The 23,626-nt window shown below is 49.0% G+C and overlaps 4 protein-coding genes across 5 annotated transcripts; 3 read left to right on the top strand and 1 right to left on the bottom strand.

Annotated features, from left to right (window-relative positions):
- The first annotated feature begins 1,819 nt into the window (after positions 1–1,819).
- Positions 1,820–7,508, top strand: LOC125712431 (zona pellucida-like domain-containing protein 1). The gene is made up of 11 exons (XM_048982466.1): positions 1,820–1,915; positions 2,117–2,343; positions 2,846–3,033; positions 3,734–3,806; positions 4,400–4,497; positions 4,705–4,788; positions 5,278–5,449; positions 5,828–5,930; positions 6,141–6,161; positions 6,385–6,408; positions 6,722–7,508. The coding sequence occupies exons 1-11, from the start codon at positions 1,822–1,824 to the stop codon at positions 6,808–6,810; spliced, it is 1,173 nt and encodes a 390-aa protein (XP_048838423.1). The 5' UTR covers positions 1,820–1,821; the 3' UTR covers positions 6,811–7,508.
- A 224-nt stretch (positions 7,509–7,732) lies between these two features.
- zgc:162608 (uncharacterized protein LOC100037332 homolog) lies at positions 7,733–9,937 on the bottom strand. Of its 2 annotated transcripts, none has more exons than XM_048982468.1 (4): positions 9,855–9,937; positions 9,670–9,742; positions 8,721–8,841; positions 7,733–8,619 (listed from the first exon to the last, which is right to left on the bottom strand). In XM_048982468.1, the coding sequence occupies exons 1-4, from the start codon at positions 9,855–9,857 to the stop codon at positions 7,926–7,928; spliced, it is 891 nt and encodes a 296-aa protein (XP_048838425.1). In that variant the 5' UTR covers positions 9,858–9,937; the 3' UTR covers positions 7,733–7,925. The 2 variants fall into 2 exon arrangements, with proteins under 2 accessions (XP_048838425.1, XP_048838424.1); XM_048982467.1 differs by having other exon boundaries at positions 7,733–8,622; positions 9,855–9,929.
- A 2,657-nt stretch (positions 9,938–12,594) lies between these two features.
- On the top strand, positions 12,595–15,334 carry LOC125712050 (multiple epidermal growth factor-like domains protein 6). Its single transcript, XM_048981678.1, has 4 exons — positions 12,595–12,721; positions 12,889–13,112; positions 13,982–14,143; positions 15,083–15,334. Exons 1-4 carry the CDS (start codon positions 12,598–12,600, stop codon positions 15,332–15,334), a joined length of 762 nt encoding a protein of 253 aa, XP_048837635.1. The 5' UTR covers positions 12,595–12,597.
- Positions 15,335–18,842: 3,508 nt separating this feature from the next.
- On the top strand, positions 18,843–23,585 carry si:dkey-103g5.4 (uncharacterized). The gene is made up of 10 exons (XM_048981676.1): positions 18,843–18,950; positions 19,071–19,245; positions 19,693–19,829; positions 21,228–21,538; positions 21,935–22,092; positions 22,354–22,581; positions 22,669–22,835; positions 22,923–22,998; positions 23,084–23,440; positions 23,554–23,585. The coding sequence occupies exons 1-10, from the start codon at positions 18,843–18,845 to the stop codon at positions 23,583–23,585; spliced, it is 1,749 nt and encodes a 582-aa protein (XP_048837633.1).
- The last annotated feature ends 41 nt before the right edge of the window (positions 23,586–23,626 follow it).

The raw sequence follows: 23,626 nt of genomic DNA, 5'->3' as shown, positions 1-23,626 counted from the left end.
TTTTTTTGGGCTTAATGCTGACTAATTAGTGTTAGGGGCTGATCAATGATCCCTATGCGTAAAACCTGTTAAATGTGGGCTCAGCACTACAAGGTTACACAGGTGTTACCTGCAGCCAAGTCTGCTTCCAGGCGCTTCACATCTGCCGTGCCGATGATATTCAGCCATGTGTCATACTGAGACAGAGCACAGCAACGTACAGCTTATCTGAACCTCAATTTTTCTCCGGTTCAATTTATATAGCGCCTTTCATAACAGCGTAGACCCAAGGCACTATACGTGGGTGTGTTGTGACACATTGCATCACTAAGACAAAATAATACAAAAATAAAAAAGGAAAGAGAAATGAAAGAGAGCAAGCTGTGTGACCACGCAGGAGAGGAACCGAAAACTCCCAAGTAGGGAGGGAAAAAAAACCTCGGGGTCCAGGGTCAATTAGTGCCCACCCCCCACGGGCATGCTAACATTTTCTGAAAGAATGCATGGTCTTGCTTGCTAAAGGCAAGGTGTGAACTGTGGTCTAGGGGAAAGCCAGAGTCCATCAATGAGTCTGCTCTCCATGCCGGCCTGTGTAGGGTGGCAGATTGAGGGCTGCACCCACGATGTTACAGTTCATAAGTCACGTCCGTGATGTCACCCTTCCGTGGGACTGAAGCAGGACTCCAGCTCAGATGGTGCCCACCCCATAATTCCATAATACAGGGGACACCCTGAACGGGATGCCAGTCTATCACAGAGCACACAATAAGGGCAATGCAAACACCCAACATACACCACGGAAACGTCAGAGATCTTCTGACTGTGGGGTGGAAATGAGGGCCACATGAAAAGCACACATTGCCACACACAATTACTGTTCACATATATCGCGCATGTGCAATAATCACCAGGGCATTTGGCCAGATGCCAGCTGACCCTAGCTGACCTTTCTCCATTCATCCATCTTCCTAGAGTCAGATTTGGTAGCTGACAGTCAGTCTGCAGAGGCCCCTGTCTTCGGCTGCCACCCGATCTACACTGCACCCATCCCCAGTGGCTCCCCCTGCAGGTGGTGGGTCCACAGGATGGTGGACCTGTGTAATTATTCAGGCTCACCTAGGACCAGTTTGCCTTGGGAGACCCTACTAGGGGTAGTTGCCCTCAACAAGAGGGATCACAGAGACACATGAAACACCTCCACCACTACAACGTGGTAATTCAGACAGGTGGTTATTTTAAATGTAAGCTTATACTTAGTGTGACTATTATTTCCCATAATAGTATGTACATGATGTTGAACTTTATCCTTTTCACTATCTTATCTCAGATCACTGTTGATATATTTACTTACACATTACACAAGAAGTTCCTTACACATAATGTTATTTTTTGGGGCAATTTGAATACATTTTCTTGATAAAACTGCAGAACATTGACTAGAGAAGTTCACAGAAAATAGTCTCAGGGAAATCTGACCCAATTGTGGGAGAACTGGTGTTGTCATCTAGGAGGTTCTTGATGTTCGGAGTTTAAGGGTGGTGTTTCGTGCTTTGCTGGAGTAGACGCCCAAGAGGTATACATTCTCTCTGAGGGTGGACTACTCCTATGTCTCACCCAGGCACTATAAAAGCCCCAACGCATTACTCAAAGGCACACAGAACATGACACAAGCAGGTAGGGACCATATGTCCACAGACGAGAAAGGCTTACATGTATACAATGTTCCCAATTCTACATGTAATAAATAGTAAATGGCTGCTCACCATGAACTGCAAGCTGGAAAGTCTGTATGTGTGTCTGATCCAGTGATGATGCTGTTTGTCTCTCTCTGGTCCAGTGATGATGCTGTTACTCTTTGTCCCTACTGTGATTCTCCTCCTGCATACCGGGAATGCCCAAATCAACAACTGCTCTACCATCTACAACAGAATGCCCGGTGAGTTCACCTCTGTCATCTTGCTGGGTCAGCGGTCTCTCCTGTTGAATTAAATTAGGGTGCAATGTTTGCCGCTGGCCTAAGTTCTGCTTGTGGGCTAGTTAGCTCCTACCGCTAATCTCCCTCTGGCTCACCTCTTGTCTGGACTCCCCCTCTTTTCTCCTTATTCTTCCTTCTCATTTGTTTCTTGCCTGCCCGCAGACAACCGGGACCTGGTGGTAGACTGTGGCACCAATAACATCACCTTGGAGGTGAACCTGTGCACGGCGCAGTGGGGAGGCTACAATGCCAGCGACCTGGTCCTGAATGGCGAGCACAACAACAGCCTGTGCAAGGGCATCATCGACCCCAGTCGTGATCCGCCCATCATCCGCTACATGCTGCCCGTCAACAGCAGTGATGGGAACCCCTGCCGACAGACCCTGCAGGTGACATCATCAGCTGGGGTGCCCCCGGCTGCTGGCATCTGTGGTGTGGGGTGTCCTGAAGGGCCGATACTGGAGTCATTTACATGGTGGGGGTTTCAGGGAAACTCCCTGAGTGCTGTGATGCTGTTTGAGAACGTATCTCCGAAATGTTTCAGAATGACAGGGTATTTTTTTCCCGAAATGCGATCTTAACAGCCCCCAATAATTATTCTACAGAGAGAATCCTCAGGGGAAGTCATCAGACTGACACTGTATGGTGGCTAAATTGGTCCATTACATGCTGCCATTACGGGCCATTTTCCTCATGAAATGAATCTACAGCTCATCTTGTTTCTGTACCAGAACGAGCTGAACCCCCTCATCAATAATTCTAGGTCTTTGCTTCCAGCTACAACCTCTGGCCTGTTACAGGAATGATGGGGGGGCCCAAACATCCTGAATAAGGTCTGTCTGCTCAGCTTCATATCCGTTTTTTGGTAACCAAAAACATTTCTGGGTGCAGATTGTGGATGAGGTCCCTCAAGAGGCAATCTTCAGCTCTTTCTCCAGCATCCAGTTTGTTATCATCAGCGGCTACATCGACACGCCCAAGTCCTCCTATGGAATTATCAGCTACGCCACTGACCTGTACTACCAGTTCTCCTGCCGCTACCCACTGGAGTACTTCCTAAAACCAAACCAAATTGTGACGTAAGTGCCCTTCCATCGCCTCGCTTCTCCTCCTCTTATTAATTTGTGCAGCTCCACTCCATACACTCTGCTGGCTGGTGTTACTGTACCTAAAAGGTTAAGGACACAATATCCTGCACAACAACTGGGATTTTCCCCAGAAATGTTAAACCTCAAAAGTTATATTTTATAGTTAAATCCACCTTTTGAGTGCTTGGTCACTGTAATTTTTTTCGTACGTGTTACTGTGGTGTGTCCCTCTATCACTATAGTCTCTCACTATGACCTGGGTCACTGTAATCTCTGTGTTCTATATTACCGTCATCCAGGGTTCCCCAATTCCAGTGCAGCAGGGGCACAATCCAACACAATTTGCACGTTTCCCTGTTCAAACATACTTAATAAACCTTGTAATTAGCTGATTAAAGTGTGTTTGAATATGAAAACCGACTGATTGTGTTGGATTCAGAACTAGAGAATCCTACTGTAATCTGTCTTGCTGTGAGCTGGGTCACTGTAATATGTCTCACTGTGAGCTGGGTCATTGCAATTTGTCTCACTGTGTGACGGGGCAATGTAATTTTTCTCTTCTGTATCATTGTAAGCTGCCTCTCCGTGTCATGGTCACTGTAATGTGTCTTCCTCCATGTCATGGTCACTGTGATGTGTCTCACCATGTTACTGTGGACTCTCTGTGATGGCTGTGTGTTTCTCTTCTTAGATCCTCAGTGTCCTTGGCCACGAACAATAACAATGGCAGCTTTGCAAACACACTGAGCATGAACGTGTACAATGTGAGTATGGTTGTGTGTCAGTCTGCAGTAGTAACTGCATGCTGCAGGGGAGATACACAAATGGTTAGGAAAATATGGTGATGGTTAAGGTGACCACTCATCCAGATTTTACTGGACAGTCTGGTTTTCCAGCCCTCTGTCTGAAATGCTGCTGGATGTCCTCCTTTTAGCCCCCGTTGTCCACCTTTTTTATTCCACCCCCACCCATCCCCCCACCTCCGGTCACACAAAAAACATAACCCCCACACACACACATGCTATGGAAGCTAGGAACAGCTGTGCTTGGAATTATTTTTCATGCTGTTATCTCGAGATAATAAGATAATTACCCCCTTCCCCTGCGCTCGATCGTTTTTCCATGGGTGTCCCCCTTTCTCACTCTCTGTCCTCCTTGTTGGACACATTTTTAGAGCCAAGCCAGTGGTCACTTTAGTGATGACCGTCCATTAAAAAAAATCAAGCATGCGTGTCTGCAAGTATGTGTGTGTCGGAGACTGGATGTGATACATACATGAAAAGGGGAAATAATGATGAATTGATATTGGGTGTGAAGGAGAGTTGAAGCTGTTTTCTCATAAATCCCCGACTATCAGGACACAAACTACACTATCCCACTGGACATACCCCCCACTGGACTCCCCCTGCGCAGACCGATCTTTGTTGAAGTCAAGGCCACCAACCTCAGTAACAGGTAGGCAGTAAGGTCCTGCCGCCCGTAGGGGGGGTCGGCCTGATATCCTACGCTATGCAAATGGCCGTTAAAGTTCACCAAGTTCATTTGAAATTTCAGATTGAAAGCATTCAGTAAGTCGGGAGTATTTTTGGCCACCCTAGGGGTCCTCACTGTTTCGACGCCACTTTTAGCGGAACAGAAACTCTCTGCTCTCTTCTTTTTTAGTTTAAACCTGCTGCTGGATCAATGCTTTGCCACCCCGTCTCCCCTGAATGGCTCCACCACTCATGTTCACACCTTTTTCATTGGGTACGTATGCATCATCTCTGATGACAGGCGCTGGAAACAGGGTGTGGTCTCCTGATGTACCTAGACGGACAAGAGTTTTCTGTGTGTCATCTGTTTCTTTATTATCTCATTTTGTGACAGCTTCACTTCAGCTAGTAAGACTTTGAGCTGATGACAGATACAGGAAGTGGCTCGTGGGTGGGCCTGGATTAAATGTGGCTGGGCCTTAGTGAAGCTTATCACCGCATGTTTTCTTAAACAGACTTAGATATTTACAATACGGTTACTGCCACAATAATACAGCCGCAACCATGAAGTCCTACCTAAAGAGCACCACTAGAAGGAGCTCACACATTCATTTGTGCTGAGCACAGTACCATAGTTATATGGAGGAACAGAGCTACATTATATTATATATGTGTGTGTGTATGTATGTCAAAATGCTGGCTTTTCTGGTGCTGGGTTAACAAGACCCTGACCTCGGCCCTACTGTGCTTCTGTGTTGTGTAGTTGTCATGTGGACCCACGAACGGTTGTGTACCAGAACGGCGTGGCCAAGGCAGCCCGGTTCTATTTCGAGGCCTTCCGCTTTGTTGAGCACCGCAACAGGGATCGGTCCAGCATCTTCCTTAACTGCATCGTGAGACTCTGTGAACCCAGCAAATGCCTGGAGATCATGAATGTGAGTGGAGCGCACAGCCGCTGGGCCAGCAAGACTCACGAAGGTTAAGGAACCTCACATTTACCCAACCCAAGCTCAAGTCCTAGAAGAGGAGCGTTTCCTCTGTTGTATAACACACAACTGAGTTGAATGCTGCAGCTGTCTACAAAGTATTCTGCTTGAATAATAAGTTATAAAGCCATTTACACCAACAAAAATCAAATATATTGCACTCAGCAGGTCATTTGATAGCATTTTCATTAAGGGACAATATATACATACACAAAGGAATACTAGTACGATATGTCAGTTGCTTTGGTTAAAACCTTATGTTAACTCATACGGAATTGTACCAATTTTGGCATGGCGCACTACACTAATAAATCATTTATTTTCCAGGCTTGTAAGACCTCAAGGAAAAGGAGGGATATTAAAGCCTTCGGAGAGCCGTCAGTTAACTCGGCAACAGTTTCTCTAGGTCCCATCTACACCGCAGAGGACGGTAAGCCATAGTCTCGTCACCCTTTTAATGGACACACTATACTAAAAATTACGATAATCCTCAGTCTTCCTCTGTTAGGTTAGCTTGTCGGGTAAAGTGCACTGTGTAATATCTTGCAATTTTAATATTTTACGCAGACCAGACGTATCGATCGCTGTAAGTGTGGGGAACTAATTTCCTTTTATATCTCTCTGATATTTTCCCTGACAGCCGTTAACCCATCTGACGCAAGTGAGTGAAATTGACACCGCATTATGCATTGCATGTAGACACTGCATCTCTGAACAGCACATGTTTGGGTACATTTAATTAATAGGCTTTCTAATGATTTGCACCGTGTCTGCTGGACTCGTGGCTGGACTTGCCACATGTTACTTCTATAACGTATCCGTAGAGATCGCACACGTCAGCTGTTTGTGTTAAGCGCAGTCATTTTGCCTGTTTTTCCTGACAGGTGAATCCACATACTCTGCCACAGGTGAGGGACATATTCTCATTTTTGTGTCTTAATGTATTTTATTGCACGTGGAAATATCATGTATTTTTAAATATTTTTGTAGGTGTGTTTAAGCATGTAGATGTAGGGACTAATTTTGTAGTTTTTATATTATTAAAAAAGTGCCAAACCTTTTAGTTAGTCTTTCTGAATTTTAGAGGGCTAACGGAAGTAAAATATCACTCAGTAAAAAGCCGGTGCTGTGGGTGGCAGCGTGTATGTATATTTTCGTGTGTGAGGGTCAGTACTGCGCCTCACCCCCGCCCCCCCATTCCTGGTTGTCTCCCCTCTGCAGGCTGCGGCCACCGACCGCCTAGATCTGACATCAACGTCTTCTTCTCTCTCTCCATTGCAGTCGGCATCGTGATGCTCATGTTAAACTAGTTCCACCTTCAAAGTCACATTTCCCTTCAGGTTTCTATCACCCGCGTAGACCAACAAATTCTTATTGGTTGCAAAGGCAAAAACCAAAACTAGCTCCATGAACACATTAATATGCACTGAACGCAGACACTCCTTCGCCGTTCAGAACTGGTTTACGTGCAATTACTGCATTGCACATTACAGGGAGCCCCCTGACTCCCCGAGGGGCATTCTGGGTAACCTGCTCGGATCAGGGCTCTGTAAGTGCTGAGGTCTCGCTGCAGTGAAGCGTCTCGCGGCACCATTCAGCCACTTTATTCCCAGTTGACGCGTCACATTATGTCTCGGAGGCTGATCGACCTGTTGCTAGCCTGTGATGTTTATATATTTTTTTTCCTTGTCCCCGGTGCATATTAATGTATTTCAATGATCAATGTAACTTTAGAGGAATCCAGCCTAAAATCGCGGGTCATTATCTATAGCCTAGAACATAAAACAACCCTGAACGTATAAATGTAAAGATAATGAATATTATTAGTAGATTTTTATTTGTTTTAGAAGGCACTTTTAACTGAATGTATATAGCTGAATGCCTACTGGAAAAATTCAGGTGAAGAATCTGTTTTAAGGAGAGAATAGCAGGTTCTTTGATTTGAGACTCACTTGTGCCACTTGACCCCTAGCCGCTAAACTCCCAGATTGCTGATGTGCTATATAATCCCATGAATTATGTATGAAATAAAGTTTAACATTGCTGCAAACATGTTTTATTCCCCAATCTGGAACGATATTTTCAGTGACAAGGTACATTATTTTATATTAAAAAATACACATATATACATATACATTTATATACATATATATATAAATTAAGCACCTATGGGGCACTGAGCTGCTTTTGCCCCTGTGCACCATTGGAATGTACATATGGTCACACAATCTGTCCTGCAGTGATTTCAGTCCCTGATATGTTGCCATTTCCTCTCTGGAATCCTGTTTCAGTCCCCCAGACTTCCTTTTTCATTCCCTTTAACTACTTGCTTCTGCCTTTCTGATGTCCTCCTTCTGCCTCCCTGGCATCTTACTCCACCAATCCCCCCATTGTGACATCCTGCTTCTGGTGGCTCCTGCTACCTTCAGTCCAGAGCTTGCCGGATGTCACTGAGCAGGAAGCTGAGCTTGGTGGAGAACTCTGATCCCAGGGAAGACGAGCCAGTGTAAGGTTGCAGTGTTGACGCTCGGCGCCAGTTCTGCTGCAGACCTTCCAGGTGCTGCTCCAGCTGCGCTCTCAACTCTTTGATGTCGGTCTCGGTGCTGAGGCAGAACTGAGCCACACTAGGGGAGATGCGACTCTCCCAGCCGGGTTCCTGGCCCAGTGATTTGCGCAACATGGCTGCCCTGCTCCACAACCCGATGCGAAATGCCTCCAGCTCTTGACCTAGGATGGTGCTCACACTCTGCTGAGCTGGTCTCAAGGCGGTGGGCAGCTGAATTTGGAAGTCCTCCAGCTGGGAGGCCATGAGTTGCTGGGCACCCTCTACAGCCTGGTCAATACTCTGCAGGGCCTCCTGGAAAGATGGTGGATCTTGTGAGCTCCTAGAGCCCCTTTGCCAAAGGAGGCTGCTGCAGAGCTCCTGAAGGCTGGTACTGAGGCCCCTCTGGAGCTGCCAGATGAGCGCCCGCGAGTGAAAGCGCGGGTCCATGTAGGCAGGCAGCCTCTCCCTCAGCTCAGCCAGCTGGCCCAGCAGCCGTGCACGGAGCCGCTCCGCTTCACCGTCTGCCGCACTGCCCCCTGGGCCACTGTTTCCCATCATCCTCTTCCACATCCACCTGCTGCAGACAAGTACCAAGGTGGCACCGTTACACAATGCTGTGGCATTCATGATAAAATAATACTTCATAAAAATAAGATTTTCAGTGCAGAAACTCACTTTGCATTGTAATTATGCTCCACATCATCATATCCATCGACTGCCTTGCTGTCTCTGGGATAGAGGAATTCCCACAGCGCCCCCTTGCTTGTAGTATGTGTGTCTTGCACGACTGGATTAGCTGAAAAAACAGCAGAAGTTATAACGGCATGGTCAGTGTTCCAGTAAATCGAAAATGCAGTCTGTGTCACAGGTAAACGGGAAGCGCAGCCGGGGTTACAGGCAAACGGGAAGTGCAGTCTGTGTCACAGGTAAACAGGAAGCGCAGCCAGGGTTACAGGCAAACGGGAAGTGCAGTCTGTGTCACATGTAAACAGGAAGCGCAGCCGGGGTTACAGGCAAACGGGAAGTGCAGTCTGTGTCACAGGTAAACAGGAAGTGCAGTCAGTGTCACAGGCAACCCAGAAGTGAAGTCTGTGTCACAGGTAAACAGGAAGTGCAGCCAGGGTTACAGGCAAACTGGAAGTGCAATCAGTGTTACAGGCAACCCAGAAGTGCAGTCTGTGTCACAGGTAAACAGGAAGCGCAGCCAGGGTTACAGGCAAATGGGAAGTGCAGTCAGTGTCACAGGAAACCCAGAAACGCAGTCTGTGTCATGGGTATACAGGAAGCACAGCGAGTGTCACAGGTAAGCAGGAAGTGCAGCCAGTGTCACAGGTAAACAGGAAGCACAGCCAGGGTTACAGGCAAACAGGAAGTGCAGTCAGTGTCACAGGCAACCCAGAAGCATGTGTCACAGGTAAGCAGGAAGTGCAGCCAGTGTCAGAGATAAGCAGGAAATACACAGTTAAACAGGAAATGCAGAGTATCACAGGTAAACAGGAAACACATCCAGTGTCACTCAATCAGTGTCACAGATAATGAGCACTGAGATGAGGATGGAGCTTTGGGAAGAAGCTCACAAGCTACGTCTTACATAACAGAGAAGAGTGGCATCAGAAGGACTAACCTGCTGTCATCAGAAAGAAGAGAGCACTGCACAGGAGTCTCAAGTGCATCATTTTGCTTCCTTTTTTCTTTCTCTGGAAATAAACATAGAGATTTCAGAAATTACCCATGGTGTTAATTCAGTACCTAAAATGTGACAGCATGGATGTTTTGTGTGCGTGCGGATGACCTCAGTCAGCCTCTTACCATCCGTCTGTATTCCCACTGCCTCCAGCCGCTGCTCTACCTCCTTTTAAAGCCCCCTTATCAGGAGACACCCACCCTCCGACCCTAGCCAGCCCCCACTGAGTCAACAAGCAGCACGCAAAAGGCAATAATGGAGATGGTGCTTCCCATTATACATGTGTATGAGTCCATTAAGAAGCCATGTAGTATCGATCTGGCCATGGTGACGTGGGGATGAGAGCCGATTGCTGGGAAGACGCAAGCATTAGACCTGCGTGCCAACAGCCTGGCTGGTATAGAAGAGGCAGGACTTACGCAATGCTTTGCGATTGGGTTAGTGGTCGATGTTAACAGGAAAATGTGTTCCATGGATGTTTGAATTGTTTTTTTTTTTTATTATTTGGTGTTTCTTTTTAACTCCAGAAGTAAACATTTATCTAAGTTCATCACCCCTGCAAAATCCTCAGCTTTCGTGTTGTTTGTAAAGCTACTGCAAATATAGCATTGAATCCAACTGGGCCACAGTGTCAGTCATGCAGTTGTTGCTGCCTGGGGTAAAGTGGACCGGGACCAGGTGGGTGAATGACTCTGTGGTAATGCATTCTGTTTGATGTTACAGAGTCCCTGGACTTGGGGAACTGCAAGGGCATAACAGTCCAATAAGTGGCGCTGGGCTTCAGCTTGGTACTCGGAGGTACATACCCAGTGCTGAGGCTGGCTAGAGGTTCAGATACAATCACTGTTTATACATTGGAATATACAGCATACTTGTCATTTAGTCCTTAACCACCCATTTTCTGAAGCCACTCATCCTGTTCAGGGTCACAGGGGGTCTGGAGGCTACAGGCTACAGGCAAAAGGAGACAACTTCCCAGGACGGGGCGCCAACCCATTGCAGGGTACATTTACACACCATTCACTCACACACACTCATGGGCAATTTCGTAATTACAGTTACCCTCAGCATGTTTTTGGACTATGGGTACCTGGAAAAAAACCCAGCAATGACACAGGGAGAACATATAAGCACACAAGGAGCCATGATGCAGACTTGAACCCGGGTCCCAGAGGTGGGAGGCGACAGTGCTGACCACTGTACCACCATGCCGCCCATACAGTGTTGACCACTGCACCACCATGCCGCCCATACAGTGCTGACCACTGCACCACCATGCCGCCCATACAGTGCTGACCACTGCACCACCATGCCGCCCCCATCCTTAACCACCCATACAGAAGTAGACAGAACTATGGCATAAAGAAATATGTTAAATGTCATTTTTGCATGGTTAGGTCACATGCAACCCCTACCAGCCCTAACCTCAACCATAAGAAACTTTGTGGGGACCAAAAAAAATGTCCTCACATGGCAAAAAGTTACAGATTTTTAACACATTATGGGAAATCTGGTCCCCACAACGTAATAATTACAAAACACACACGTACACACACACACTGACACACACACACACGCTGTCCTTCCAAAGAATGTCCAGAGAAGATAAAAACACACGAGGTTTGCTTTTTTTCTGCTGTACAATTATTTAAATGGACATTAAAGGTCAAGAGTCACCTGACTTTGTGCCAGCATACCTGTAAACACATGAATATCGTTGTAATGAGCCCCGGCTAAAGTCTAACATGGCGGTTTGCCGGCTTTATCTATTGACCTGTGCTGCGAGCGGCTTGTTCATTGTGTTCCAGTTTGTTGTTTTTTCTGGAATGCGTCTGTATTCAGTGTTTTCTCACCGCTCACTCTTTTGCTTTATTGATCGCCTGCATATTCTCTTATTTTCGGGGAAGCAGGGGTGGGGGGAGAGTTAGGGTGCTCCCTTTGGCCTGGAACGTTCTGTGTTCAAGGGTTGGTCTGTGTATCGATTTAACGCAAAAGCCGTTTTCGGGACCTGAGTTGCTCTCACAATATTATATAGGAGAAATGGACATGTTTTGGATAACATGTGTGCTACGTCGATCCATTGATCTTCCGTATCCTGTATAGGGCTGTGCAGTGTCTGGAGCTCCTTCCAGGAAGCGGAGGGGACAGCATGCCAGTCCATTGTGGTGCAGACGTTCACACTGTGGACCTGTTGGAGATGCTGGTTGAGCCAGTCCTAATGTTTTGTTTGCTGCGGGAGGAAATCAGCACAAAGACAAGGAGAACATGCAAACTCCACGTATAGAATCAGAAGAATGTGCAGATTCCACAGATAGAACCAGAAGAACATGCAAAATGCAGAGAACCATATATCCAGGTGAACATGCAAACTCCATGGATAGAACCAAGGTTAGAAGCGACCCCGCACCTCTGGAGGTGCGACACTGTAGTGCCTCCCCCCCTCAAGCCACAGCTCCATTTTGACTGAGCTCGGTTACAAACGCCCAGCTGCCATGATGTCAGTTCACTCCGGCACATCATCCCGTTCCGGTGATGCCGAAGCCGATCCAAATCAGTGAGCAGGTCAGTGGTGGGATTGGAATGGACTGTTGGGGTGCAACCAGATCCCTGGTGTCAGGTAGCCTCTTTGAGGCCAGCGGGATTAGCGAAAGTGGCCCGCCTTCCGCACTCATCAATCATTCAGCGGCGCCACGGCAGCGGAGCAGGACTTATGCAGGGGACTCCAGAACACCGGTCCGGACGCCAGGATGCTGGAATCTAAGGATACTGGTACACTGGAAGCACTGGAATGCTACAGTAGCAGGATGACTGGATACTGGGACATGGAGGCATTGCATGATTAGGACACCGAGACCTTACAGTGCTGGGATGATGTTAGAGACAGCAGAGATGAACTGGACCACTCTTCTTTGGTGGATGCTAATATTCATGGTCACCGGTCAGATCCTGGGAACCCTGGAGGGAGAGGACGGTATATCATCGTGTAAGCCAGGTATAGCTGGTCTCCAACCATTTGCATGGTCTCCATAAGGCACTGATGCCCAGTGCTACCGTCCAACAGGGTCTCCATCGACGGGTATCACAGGGGTATCTTTCCCTGGTATCCTAATACTCTGAGCCCTGAGGACCTCGTTCTGAATTCCTGTTCTCCCTTTGCAGGGTACTACTGTCCGAGGGGCAGCCTGGTTCCGGTGCCGTGTCCGAGTGGCACTTTCGGACCGCTTGCGGGAGCCTGGTCATCGGAGAGCTGCATGAGTTGCCCTCCCCATCATTACGGCCCCCGACCTGGTCTGACCTCATGCCGCCCCTGTGGGCCCAGGGCTCACCAGGATCAGCCCGGACAGAACCACTGCGTGTGCCCGGGGGAGGGCCAATGGTTTCAGGTAAAACATACTGAGTTCTCACTCTTGGGTGGGGGGGGGGAGAGCAGAAGACACAGTAAGCAGCAAATAGATGGGCTGAGGCTTATTGCAGTGCGCAAAGGGAGAGTGTAGGGTGACGCCGTAGGTGCAGGAACCGGTCCAGCTTTGTGAGTCTCTCAGCGCTGGTGATCGAGTCATAGCCAGGTTTCAGGTTTCCAGCTCCCCTGTCTGTGCATTTGGTGAGGCTGGCCAAATACTCTGTTCAGTTCAGTTTGTTTTTATATAGCACCATTCACAACACAGCACCCAAAGAAGCGTATGAGGCAGTACATTTATACCAAATGGCTTATTTACAGGAAAGTAGGGAAAAGGGAAAGAATGCCAGAAGAAAATGGAGGAGAGGAATCAAATACTGCCAAATAAGAGAGAAAAACTTCCGGGTTCATCAATAGGCTAAATCTCCGTGCAGGTCTATATAAGCCAGCAGACTGCAGGCTGCATCCACAGTGTCACGCTTCCATGGGATTGAACCAGCACTCCAGTTCAGTGTGGACAGTTGGGGAGTAAAATAACTGACGGCGGTAGACAGAACAGACTTTGATACAGTGATGGACAAGTGCAGTGACCGTAAGGGCATGTACAGCAGCACCAGCTGCCATAGTTCCAGTATGTTATCTTATGCAGGTAAGCAAGATTAAAGATCTTCAGTTGAGATTTAATAACTCAGCATCCTGTACATGAACTGCCAGACTATTCCACTACAGAGGCCCTGTAGCTAAGAACTGTAGCACAAGCTGTTCATTTGGAATGACAAGGAGACCTGTGTTTTGTGATCAGAGTGTGCGAAAATTGTGCTTGACTTACCCAAGCATCTGCGTGCACTGTCCCAGCCCAGCGATGGGCGCTGTGTCTGTGCCCTGGGGTACACGCCCAGGGAAGACGAGGATGTCTGTGTGCCCTCTGTGTACGAGATCTGCCGAGGCAGCCAGACCCGGGGCCAACATGGAGACTGCCTGAGCTCAGAGGAGTGGAGGCAGCACTGCAGCCAGCAGGTGAGCGGCCAAAATGTGGTTTGACATGCAACGTGTGCTGACATGCTAACACACACACACACACACACACACACACGCATGTGTGTGTTTGTGTGTGTGTGTGTGTGTGTGAGCAGGTAAACGTATCCTTATGGGGACACAATGTCCCCATAACTTGATAAATATCCATTTTTTCCCTTATGGGGACCGATTTCCTGGTCCCCATAAGGGAAAACTCTATTTTATAAAAATCGGTGACTGCTATGAAAAATCTAAAAATGCATAAACTCTTGTATTTTGCTTGGTTACTTATGGTTATGGTTAGGGCTGGGTGGGGGTTAAGGTTGTCATAGTTAGCGTTAGGATTTTTCCCATAGAAGTGAATGAGCAGGCCCCATAAGGATAGGTATACCATACACGCACACATACGCACACACACACACACACACACACACACACACACACACACACACACACACACACACACACACACACACACACACAGAGGTTAAATATATATGCTATACAATGCAGTGGTGCTACAGCTTCCTTTGGATAGATAGAATAGATTAAATGCCTAAATGGTCATTGTACAAGTATTAAGACCAAAAAATTTTACATGTCCCATCCGGCTCTCTGGATACATACATACATGAAGGTCAAGGTCCAAGCACAGGGTCAGCCATTCGTCCAACACCCCTGGAGCATTTTTTGGGGTAAAGGCCCTTACTCAAGTGTTCAATCTTCTGGGACAGACTCCTAACCCAGAGTCGCATATTAATGATGTAATGAATGAGTCCTCAACTCAAACCACCAGCACAACTGTAAAAAGCAGAGGATTCCCCAAAACATGATATTATTCTATATTATTCAGTTTTATGATTTGTGTTTCTAAATGGAGCTGAATAAATGTAATATTACATAAGCTGCCTTCCTTCTGCCCCCATACCCCTTCCCCAGGTGTGCCCGTCCCCTGAAGACAGCGAAGGATTCGATGAGACTCTTGGCCTCTGTGTCTGCAGCCCCGCCTTCGGTGGGGGTGAGGCCTGCGGGCCCTGGTGTGAGGGGTGGGCCCCTCGTCCGGCCGCCTGGCTGGTGTGCACTGGTGACCTGAGGCTCCTCTACGGGGACACCAGCCTGCGGGTGGGCCACCCTGACACACGTCACCCGGCTGCTCCCCCCCTTGGGCAGGTCACATGGGACAGCTTGTAGGGAGAGTGAGACTCTGGTCAATATACACCAAATACTCACAGAATATACACTCAGAGAAAAATGAGCTTTCACACCAACGTTCCGGAACCTGGTCCCTGTTTACAATTTGCTGGGTCATTCGACCTTGAACTTATATAGCTCCTGGCAGTTTTCATGTGCTGGGTTCACACTGCACAACAGAAAATGGGACCTTTATGCTAAATAGGCATGGGAAACGCAAAAACTTCATAGGTTAACCTTAACACATAATTTCATGCAAAATTACACCTCAAAACAATGCAGGATAAACAAGTCATTTTGTTAGTTATTTGTTAGCTATTGGGCAGATCGATTATGATTAAAATGGGACATAGCCTGTTATTTATATTTTACGTTTATCATTCTTATTAAATCTGGCCAGCAGATCGATCTTTGGTTTTCCACGGAATAAAAAACGATGTGACGTTATACCACTAATAAACGCTGTCAAGTTTCACAAAATTAGACAGAAGTATATTAGTTAGCAATTACATTTTCCAATGCAGACATATGGAGACAGAAGCAAAAAATGTAATTGATGCGTTAATGTAATTGGGATACAAAAATAATTCCAACAACAAGCGTCAGTGTGGGCAGCGTGTGGCTCAGTGGGCTGAGCCTGTGTCACTGTAACCGGAAGGTCGGCAGCTCAAACTCAACTCGTCTGCGGGTCCTTGAGCAAGGTTCTTAACCCCCAGCTCCCTGGGTTCCCCAACTGGTGGCTATGTTGTGCAGACTACTTACTCAACAAAGAGAAAGTTGAGGTACTCAAAAAGGGTTCTGGAACTACAAGTCCCTGGTTCTGAAAAAAGGTTCTGGGGGTGTGAAAGTGCCATTTTACTAGAAAATGTTGTGTAGCTACTGCCAATGGTTGAAGTGGGCTGGTATTCACTGGTATGCAGTTCCAGCACCACTTTGTTTCTCTCATTAGAGAACTGGCACCTCTCAGTATTTGCTTGTACTGAATAACAAGGGGAGCACTAGCACCCGATATGGAATAAAAAGGGAAGAACCGGCACTTGGTATTGTATAACAAGGGGAGTATCAGCACCTGGCGCTAATTAACAAGGGGAGAACCGACACCTGGTCCTGAATAATAAGGGGAGTTATGGCATCTGGTACTGAATAGCAAGGGGAGTACCGGCACCTGATACTGAATAGCAAGGGGAGTACCGGCACCTGATACTGAATAGCAAGGGGAGTACCGAAACCTGATACGGAATAGCAAGGGGAGTACCGGTACCTGATACTGAATAGCAATGGGAGTGCACCTGATACTGAATAGCAAGGGGAGTACCGGCACCTGATACGGAATAGCAATGGGAGTACCGAAACCTGATACGGAATAGCAAGGGGAGTACCGGCACCTGATACTGAATAGCAATGGGAGTGCACCTGGTACTGAATAGCAAGGGGAGTACCGGCACCTGATACTGAATAGCAAGGGGAGTACCGGCACCTGATACTGAATAGCAAGGGGAGTACCGGCACCTGATACTGAATAGCAAGGGGAGTACCGGCACCTGATACTGAATAGCAAGGGGAGTACCGGCACCTGATACTGAATAGCAAGGGGAGTACCGGCACCTGATACGGAATAGCAATGGGAGTACCGGCACCTGATACTGAATAGCAAGGGGAGTACCGGTGCCTGATACTGAATAGCAAGGGGAGTACAGGCACCTGATACTGAATAGCAATGGGAGTACCGAAACCTGATACGGAATAGCAAGGGGAGTACCGGCACCTGATACTGAATAGCAAGGGGAGTTCCGGCACCTGATACTGAATAGCAAGGGGAGTTCCGGCACCTGATACTGAATAGCAAGGGGAGTACCGGCACCTGATACTGAATAGCAAGGGGAGTACCGGCACCTGATACTGAATAGCAAGGGGAGTTCCGGCACCTGATACTGAATAGCAAGGGGAGTTCTGGCACCTGATACTAAATAGCAAGGGGAGTTCCGGCACCTGGTACTTAGTAACATGTGGAGTACCAGCACCTGGTGCTGAATAAGAAGGGGAGTAAGTGCACCTGGTACTGAATAACAAGCAGAATACTCGCACCTGTTTTTCCCAAACAAGGGGAGTACAGGCACCTGGCGCTGAATAACAAGGGGACACTTGACACTTGTTTTTCCCACTTCAAGCACTGGTTCCAGCTCCAACACTGCTTAGCCTGGCATTCACTGGAAGCTCAGCCTAGCTGCAATTAAGCCTGGTTGACTCCTTATAACTTGTAGTTCGCTTTGGGCAAAAGCACCTGCTAAAATGAAAAAATGTAATGGCTATTAACTAGACAATCACAGGAGTGAAGAAAGCGGTGGCAGTGCAGTGTGTCAGTGTGCAGTTTCCATGCTGCAGGTCAGCGTGCCGACCAGGGTGCTGGACTCCCTCCTGAAGCCGTGGACATGGCAGGAGAGCCTGATGTGTGCCGGGGGAGTCCACTTCTCACATGAGGTGTACCTGGTCCGGACTACCGGTGAGTAGCTTGATCTGTAGGCTTGATCTGTTTGAATCGGTGTGTGATTGAGGATGTCTACAGTTACAATACCTATGGTGGGCCTCTGACTGCAGAGTCGGGTTTTGTCGGGGTGGTGAACGCTGCTCCAGAAGACGTCCACTATTTGTTCCAGGAGACCCTAGAGAGCTCGCTGGGTCCGTCCACGCCACCTGATGGCACAGGTTAGCTGACACGCAGACTGGGAGCTGTTAATGTGCCCGACTACTCAAGTCTCCCATGATACTCTTGGTTTTGGTATTTTCAGAGAGCTCGGGCAGTGCCTCTGAGGAGGAGGGGCCACATTGGGCTAGATGGTCAAAGAGCAGACCTGGGAACTTCAGTAGGGTGGGGCTCCTGAACCCCACCACATGTCTACACCTAGGGGACATCCTCCTGTTCTCTGTCACGCCCGAGCACCACCCACAGTACGACAGGTGACCACCATCTCCAAATAAAGCAGAAAGAATTTAATAATATCAGGGCAGTAAACACTTATCCCAGATAGCACAAGGCCTAGGTATGGGATGGGGGTGTCAATGTAAAGCAGGACACATCAAAACGATGATGACAATAACAATCCTCATCATCTCTTGCGGATTTCTGTCTCCACACCAGGGATAACCTCTATAACACTAACGAAGGCTTCGACTGGGGGCCCTTTCGCAGCCTGGCTCAAGACATGTCTGTGAAGGGCGCCCTCCCCGGGCTCTTCTTAGTCCTGTTCCACGAGCCGGGAGTCTATGCCTTCAAGCTGAGCAGCAACCCTCACAAGCACATGGTATTCTGGGTTTCTGAAGCCTGCCTGGCCTAATTACACCATAAATGAGTTAGTTGCGTTTGCATGTGTCCTCGTCGCCATACCAATGGGGTTAATGCAAGTCTGCCACGTTATACCTCTTTGTTCAGTTTGTGAAGGTCATGCCGTCGGGTGGGCAGTGCTATGAGGTTGGGCCGTTCTTTCCCACAATCCCACATCATGTGACCCGCATGGGCATCTCCCGGAAGCGTAACCTCCTGCTGCATCCTGATTGGCTGGTCATTTGGGGACTTCTGGCTGGGGCTGTGCTCATGCTGGGCATGTGTGTCACTCTGCTGGTGAGTGGATGTACACGAGAGCAGTCACACAGGTTTTATTAATCCGACATTACTGCTGATCTGAAGTTTAACCAGACGGGCTGGGTGATGGGCTGAAGGACTCATGGTTTCTTCTCCTAGGCCCTGTTTCGGGAGTACGGTTGGCCGCAGAAGGTGCTGATCCCCGTGCGCTACAGGGCTCTGCAGCTCAGGTACAACCTGGATGACTACTCCTCCAAGGGCTCCAGCCTGGCAGCCGTGAAGAAGGTTCACCGTAACATGCGAGCCTCAGAGTCAGAAGGCACGGCCCAGACAGGTGCTCCACGTCACCACAGTTTTCTCATGGTGTTCCCACAATGCTCTTCATAATGTTCATATGATGTTCTCACAGTCTCCCCGCATTCCCCCTGCATTATAACAACTTTCTTGGTGTCTTGCCAAATCATGCTGATGCAACTTCCTGACATGCTTCATTCTGCCTGTTGACACGTCCCCTGGCGCCTCCTGACATGTGTTCTGCCTGCTGACACGCCCCCCTCTGCCTGCTGACACGCCCCCCACTGCCTCCTGACACGCCCCCCTCTGCCTGCTGACACGCCCCCCCTGTGCCTGCTGACATGCCCCCCACTGCCTCCTGACGCTCCCCACTGCCTCCTGAAACGTCCCCTGCAGGCTGCTTGCCAAAACGCCCTCCCTTGACCTTCTCACACGCCCCCACCCGCCGCCTCCTGACTCCTCCCCCGCTTCCTCACCCTCTGTGTAGTGTCACTGATGACCCACGAGTTCTGGGACTACGAGCAGCAGGTGGACCTGGAGGCCTTCAGCAGCACCATGTTCTTCGAGGTCCTGCTGAAGCACAGCGTGTCAGTCACGGCTCGCCTGGGCCAACTGAGGATCGAGGTGAGCCAGATCACCCCAGACCCACACGGCACCTTCACACACCCTCATCAGGTGCCTAACAGTAGCAGAGTGGCAGGGTCAGTTTGCTGTAGGGCGCCAGTTTCAGCCAAGTTCCACCAGATGGCGCCCTAGGCAGCCGCCTAATTGGCTGAACGGCACTGCACAGGTATTATGTTTATTAAGAGCCATTGTGGGGGGTGCTGAACAGGCTACAGATTTCCAGTGACATACTGTATCCATTTCCAGTGACTGATTTTCCCTTTAAGAAGCTCATGCGATTAAGCTTTACGCTTATTTTTAATTTGCAACAGAATGGTTAAGGGCTTGTAACCTTATGCATGGAATTCAAAGTCCTATCAGAAAGGTCATATCAGAAAGGTCTTGCTGAACTTTGCAATAAAATATGTAGGTATATAAATGATAAACAGGCTACATATATTCTTTGAGAGTTAGATTAAAGTGAATTCCAGAGAATTCCATGTATGTGTTTCTGTGTACATGTGGGTCTATATTTACCATATAGTGGGGAGAAAATATACAATATAAATCTCAATTTTATAATTATAATTTTAATGGAACAAAACTAAAACAGCCAAAAGTCTTGTATTTTGTTTGGTTACTAATGCTTAAGGTTAGAATTGGGTTAGGGTTGGGTTAGCATTAGGGTTATCACAGTTTGAACTAGGGTTATGCCCTTAAAAATGGATGAAGAGTCCCCACAATGAAAGGAATATACAGCTCTGGAAAAACATTAAGAGAACACTCTATATTTAAAAAAAATCTGCATTTTAAATCCTGGTTTAGTCTTGATTCTACTGGCCGAAGACTACACTGCAAGGCAGGCTGCTTCCAGGCTCAAAACAATGTGAAGCAGGAGACGCTGGCAATCCAGCCAAACCAAAAACCAGCCAGGTAGAGGGCAGAAGCAACGTTCTAATGGCAGAGATGACCGTCAGCTTATCCAGGAATGCCTCATAAATCAGAGGGTGACCTCAAGTGACCTTCAAATGGAAAGGGAAACATTAAGTGGTGTGAAATGCACTGCTAGGACAGTTCACATGCTTCATATCAGAAGCAGGACTGAAATTCAATAAAGTAAGGAAGAAACCCTTCATCAATGAGAAGCAGGGAAGAGCCAGGCTGAAGGTTGCAAAAAAAAGTTTATGGGAGTGCATTTGAGTAAAATATAAACTGAGAAATTAGTGAAACTGAAATTGTTGCTGTGGTCTCTTAATTTTTTCCAGTGCTGTATGAACTGCATATGTGTTTCTGTGAGTGTGTGTGTGTTTCTTCTTTTTTGTAATTATTACATTATGGGGACCAGATTTCCTCACAATGTGGTGTAAACCTGTAACCTTTTTTCTGTGTGTGCGCTTCTGCCTTTCTGCACAAGTGCAGGTGAGGGAGCTGTACCAGGTGGTGGCTGGCTGGTTCAGGGCTCTGCGTGGTCTGGGCGGACGGGCCACTGGGACGGTCCCCCCAGGGTATGAGGAGCTGCGCAGGCATGTGGAGAAGGAGCAAGGCCATAGGAGGGCCCTGGCTGCGCAGCTGGGACGTCTGCTAGACAGCCAGCTGCGCATGCTGCAGATGGAGATTATAGCTCGGAGCCAGGCTCAGCAGGACTTCGGGGCGCGGCTCAGGGAGGCCCTGCGACTCCTGGAGCAGCTCCCCAAGCACGGCGAGCAGCCCTGGGACCAACAATTCCAGCCGTAAGCCGGGCCCGGCCCACCCCCATTCAGGAAGGCCGCAAGCCATTGTGGGCCTCAGCTTAGACATAACATGCTGGCTGTTCGAGTGGTGTTGTTAGCATGGTGTGCTACGTGCATCCCTCTGACCGGGAGGCTCAGTCTGAGGCCACGGTGGTGGGTTTGCTATCTCTGGGTCCCCACTTAAAAATCCCTCCCCCAGTGCCCTAGCTGAATAAACAGCTAGCAAATAGAGTCAGAAAATCGTGGCTAACTGGCTAGCGGAACATGCTGCATCAGCAAATATGTAGTGTAGTGACTGTTTGTGGCCAACAGGGGTAGTTGGGGTAGTTTGAGTGATGGTAAACACTGCTGCTATGCGCCCAACTGAACACCACCACCCCCCCCCCCCCACCCCAGTGCCCAGGACCGGCTGATCACCCTTGCCAGTCAGATGATTGACCTGGCATCCAGGGAGTGCCAGAGACAGGGTGCGTGGGCCATCCTGGGCGAGGGCACAGGGGCTCAACTGCTCTGCCCCACCCGTGGCATGATCCTCACCAAGGAGGAGATCATTGGTGAGACACACTACCCCCAAAAGTGCCCCAGTGCCCTGGAAGGCTTTTACATGCCTTTTGGAGAAATTCTAATATGCAATAGAGACATATTGATCTGGAGAGGGCATTATTTAAAAACAAATTTGTAAATCAAATATGAATTGTAACATAAGCTGCTCTGACTGATGAGCTGCTGTGTGTAATAGTGTAATCAATGAAGATGAGCACCAAAACTCATGATATACCGGTAGCTGAACGGAAGTGTTTCATCTCTTCCCCCAGCTGCAGATGGGGTCATTGTTGCCATGGAGGCCGTTTCCGTGGACCCCTGCACCGGCCTGCTGGTTCCAAAGCCCAACGCCCTCATGCGTTTACCCAGCGGCCACACCATGCCCGTGCCCTTGGACTTCTTTCTTCACCCTGACACGGGTCGGCTGCTGCCCATGGCAGGCAATGTAGCCTACAACCCAGCCAGCTCCACCCTCATGATCGCAGCAGACACCCGTGCAGGTATGCTTCTGCAAGGAGGTGACAGCAGGGGTTGTAGTGTTTCAGTGTGGTGTTCTGCTAGCAGCACTGTGGTTCTCTCCTGCCCAGCTGAGCCGGCCCGGTGGGACGCCCCTCTGCTGCCCTTTGTGCCGTACCCCCTGTCCCGCCACGGGCCCATCACCTGCCAGCTTCAGGGTCTCCGCCCGGGACAACGGATGGTTCTGGGGGGACCCATGTGCGACCCAAAAACTGGGGTCCTGGTTCCAATCCTGGCTGTAACCATTCACCCTGTGACCGGACTTGTGTTTCCCCTGGGAGGGGTACACATGTGCCCCCTTACTGGGCTGCCCCGGCCCATCCAGGTGGGGGCTCCGATGCAGGAGTCCGAAGGTGGGAGCATAGCTCTGGTGATGGGCGTCAGTCTCAATCCTCTCACAGGTAGGTGGGGTATTTAAAACATCTGAAGGTAGGGCCCTCTCCTGGGCAGTGTGGGTTTTAACCCTTTTCCTTCTGTCTTCCCCAGGTGATGTAGTCCCAGTGGGAGGGGTGCTCCTGGGGGAGTCCTTTGTGGAGCCCTTGAGTGGACGGGAGGCACGGGTCAGGGGGGTTGGCCTCCGGGGGGGGAAGCTGGTGCCCCACGCTGGCGGTTACCAGGCCTTGCTGGATTCACAGGCGCTGGCAGCCCGCATGAGGGTGGCGGAGCTGCTACAGGTGGCCGTCAGATCCAGTGGGCGGGGCCTCAGAGGCGGGGTCAGAGCGGCGGGGGCAGAAATGGAGCGGGCCTGGAGGAGCAGCCAACATTGCCTGCTGCAGATGGTGTGTCGCCTGGAGATCATGCAGGACTGGGCCGGGTGGCTGGCTCAGGATGCAGGAGTTCAAGGTAGAGGAACTCCTAGGACATTCATGCTACGCACAATTTTACATGGTATAACTCAGCCAGAGCAACATGTCTTTTGCAACTTGGCATTCAGGAGAGATCCAGTTTCCTGGCAGCGATCTGCGGCTGCCTGCCCTACCCGGCCTAGAGTATCCTGACCCGGGTGGCTCTGGGCTACGAGTCCCAGTT

The sequence above is a fragment of the Brienomyrus brachyistius genome, chromosome 17, assembly GCF_023856365.1.
Source record: "Brienomyrus brachyistius isolate T26 chromosome 17, BBRACH_0.4, whole genome shotgun sequence".
Lineage (NCBI taxonomy): Eukaryota > Metazoa > Chordata > Actinopteri > Osteoglossiformes > Mormyridae > Brienomyrus > Brienomyrus brachyistius.
This window is presented reverse-complemented; position numbering and strand designations above follow the sequence as displayed.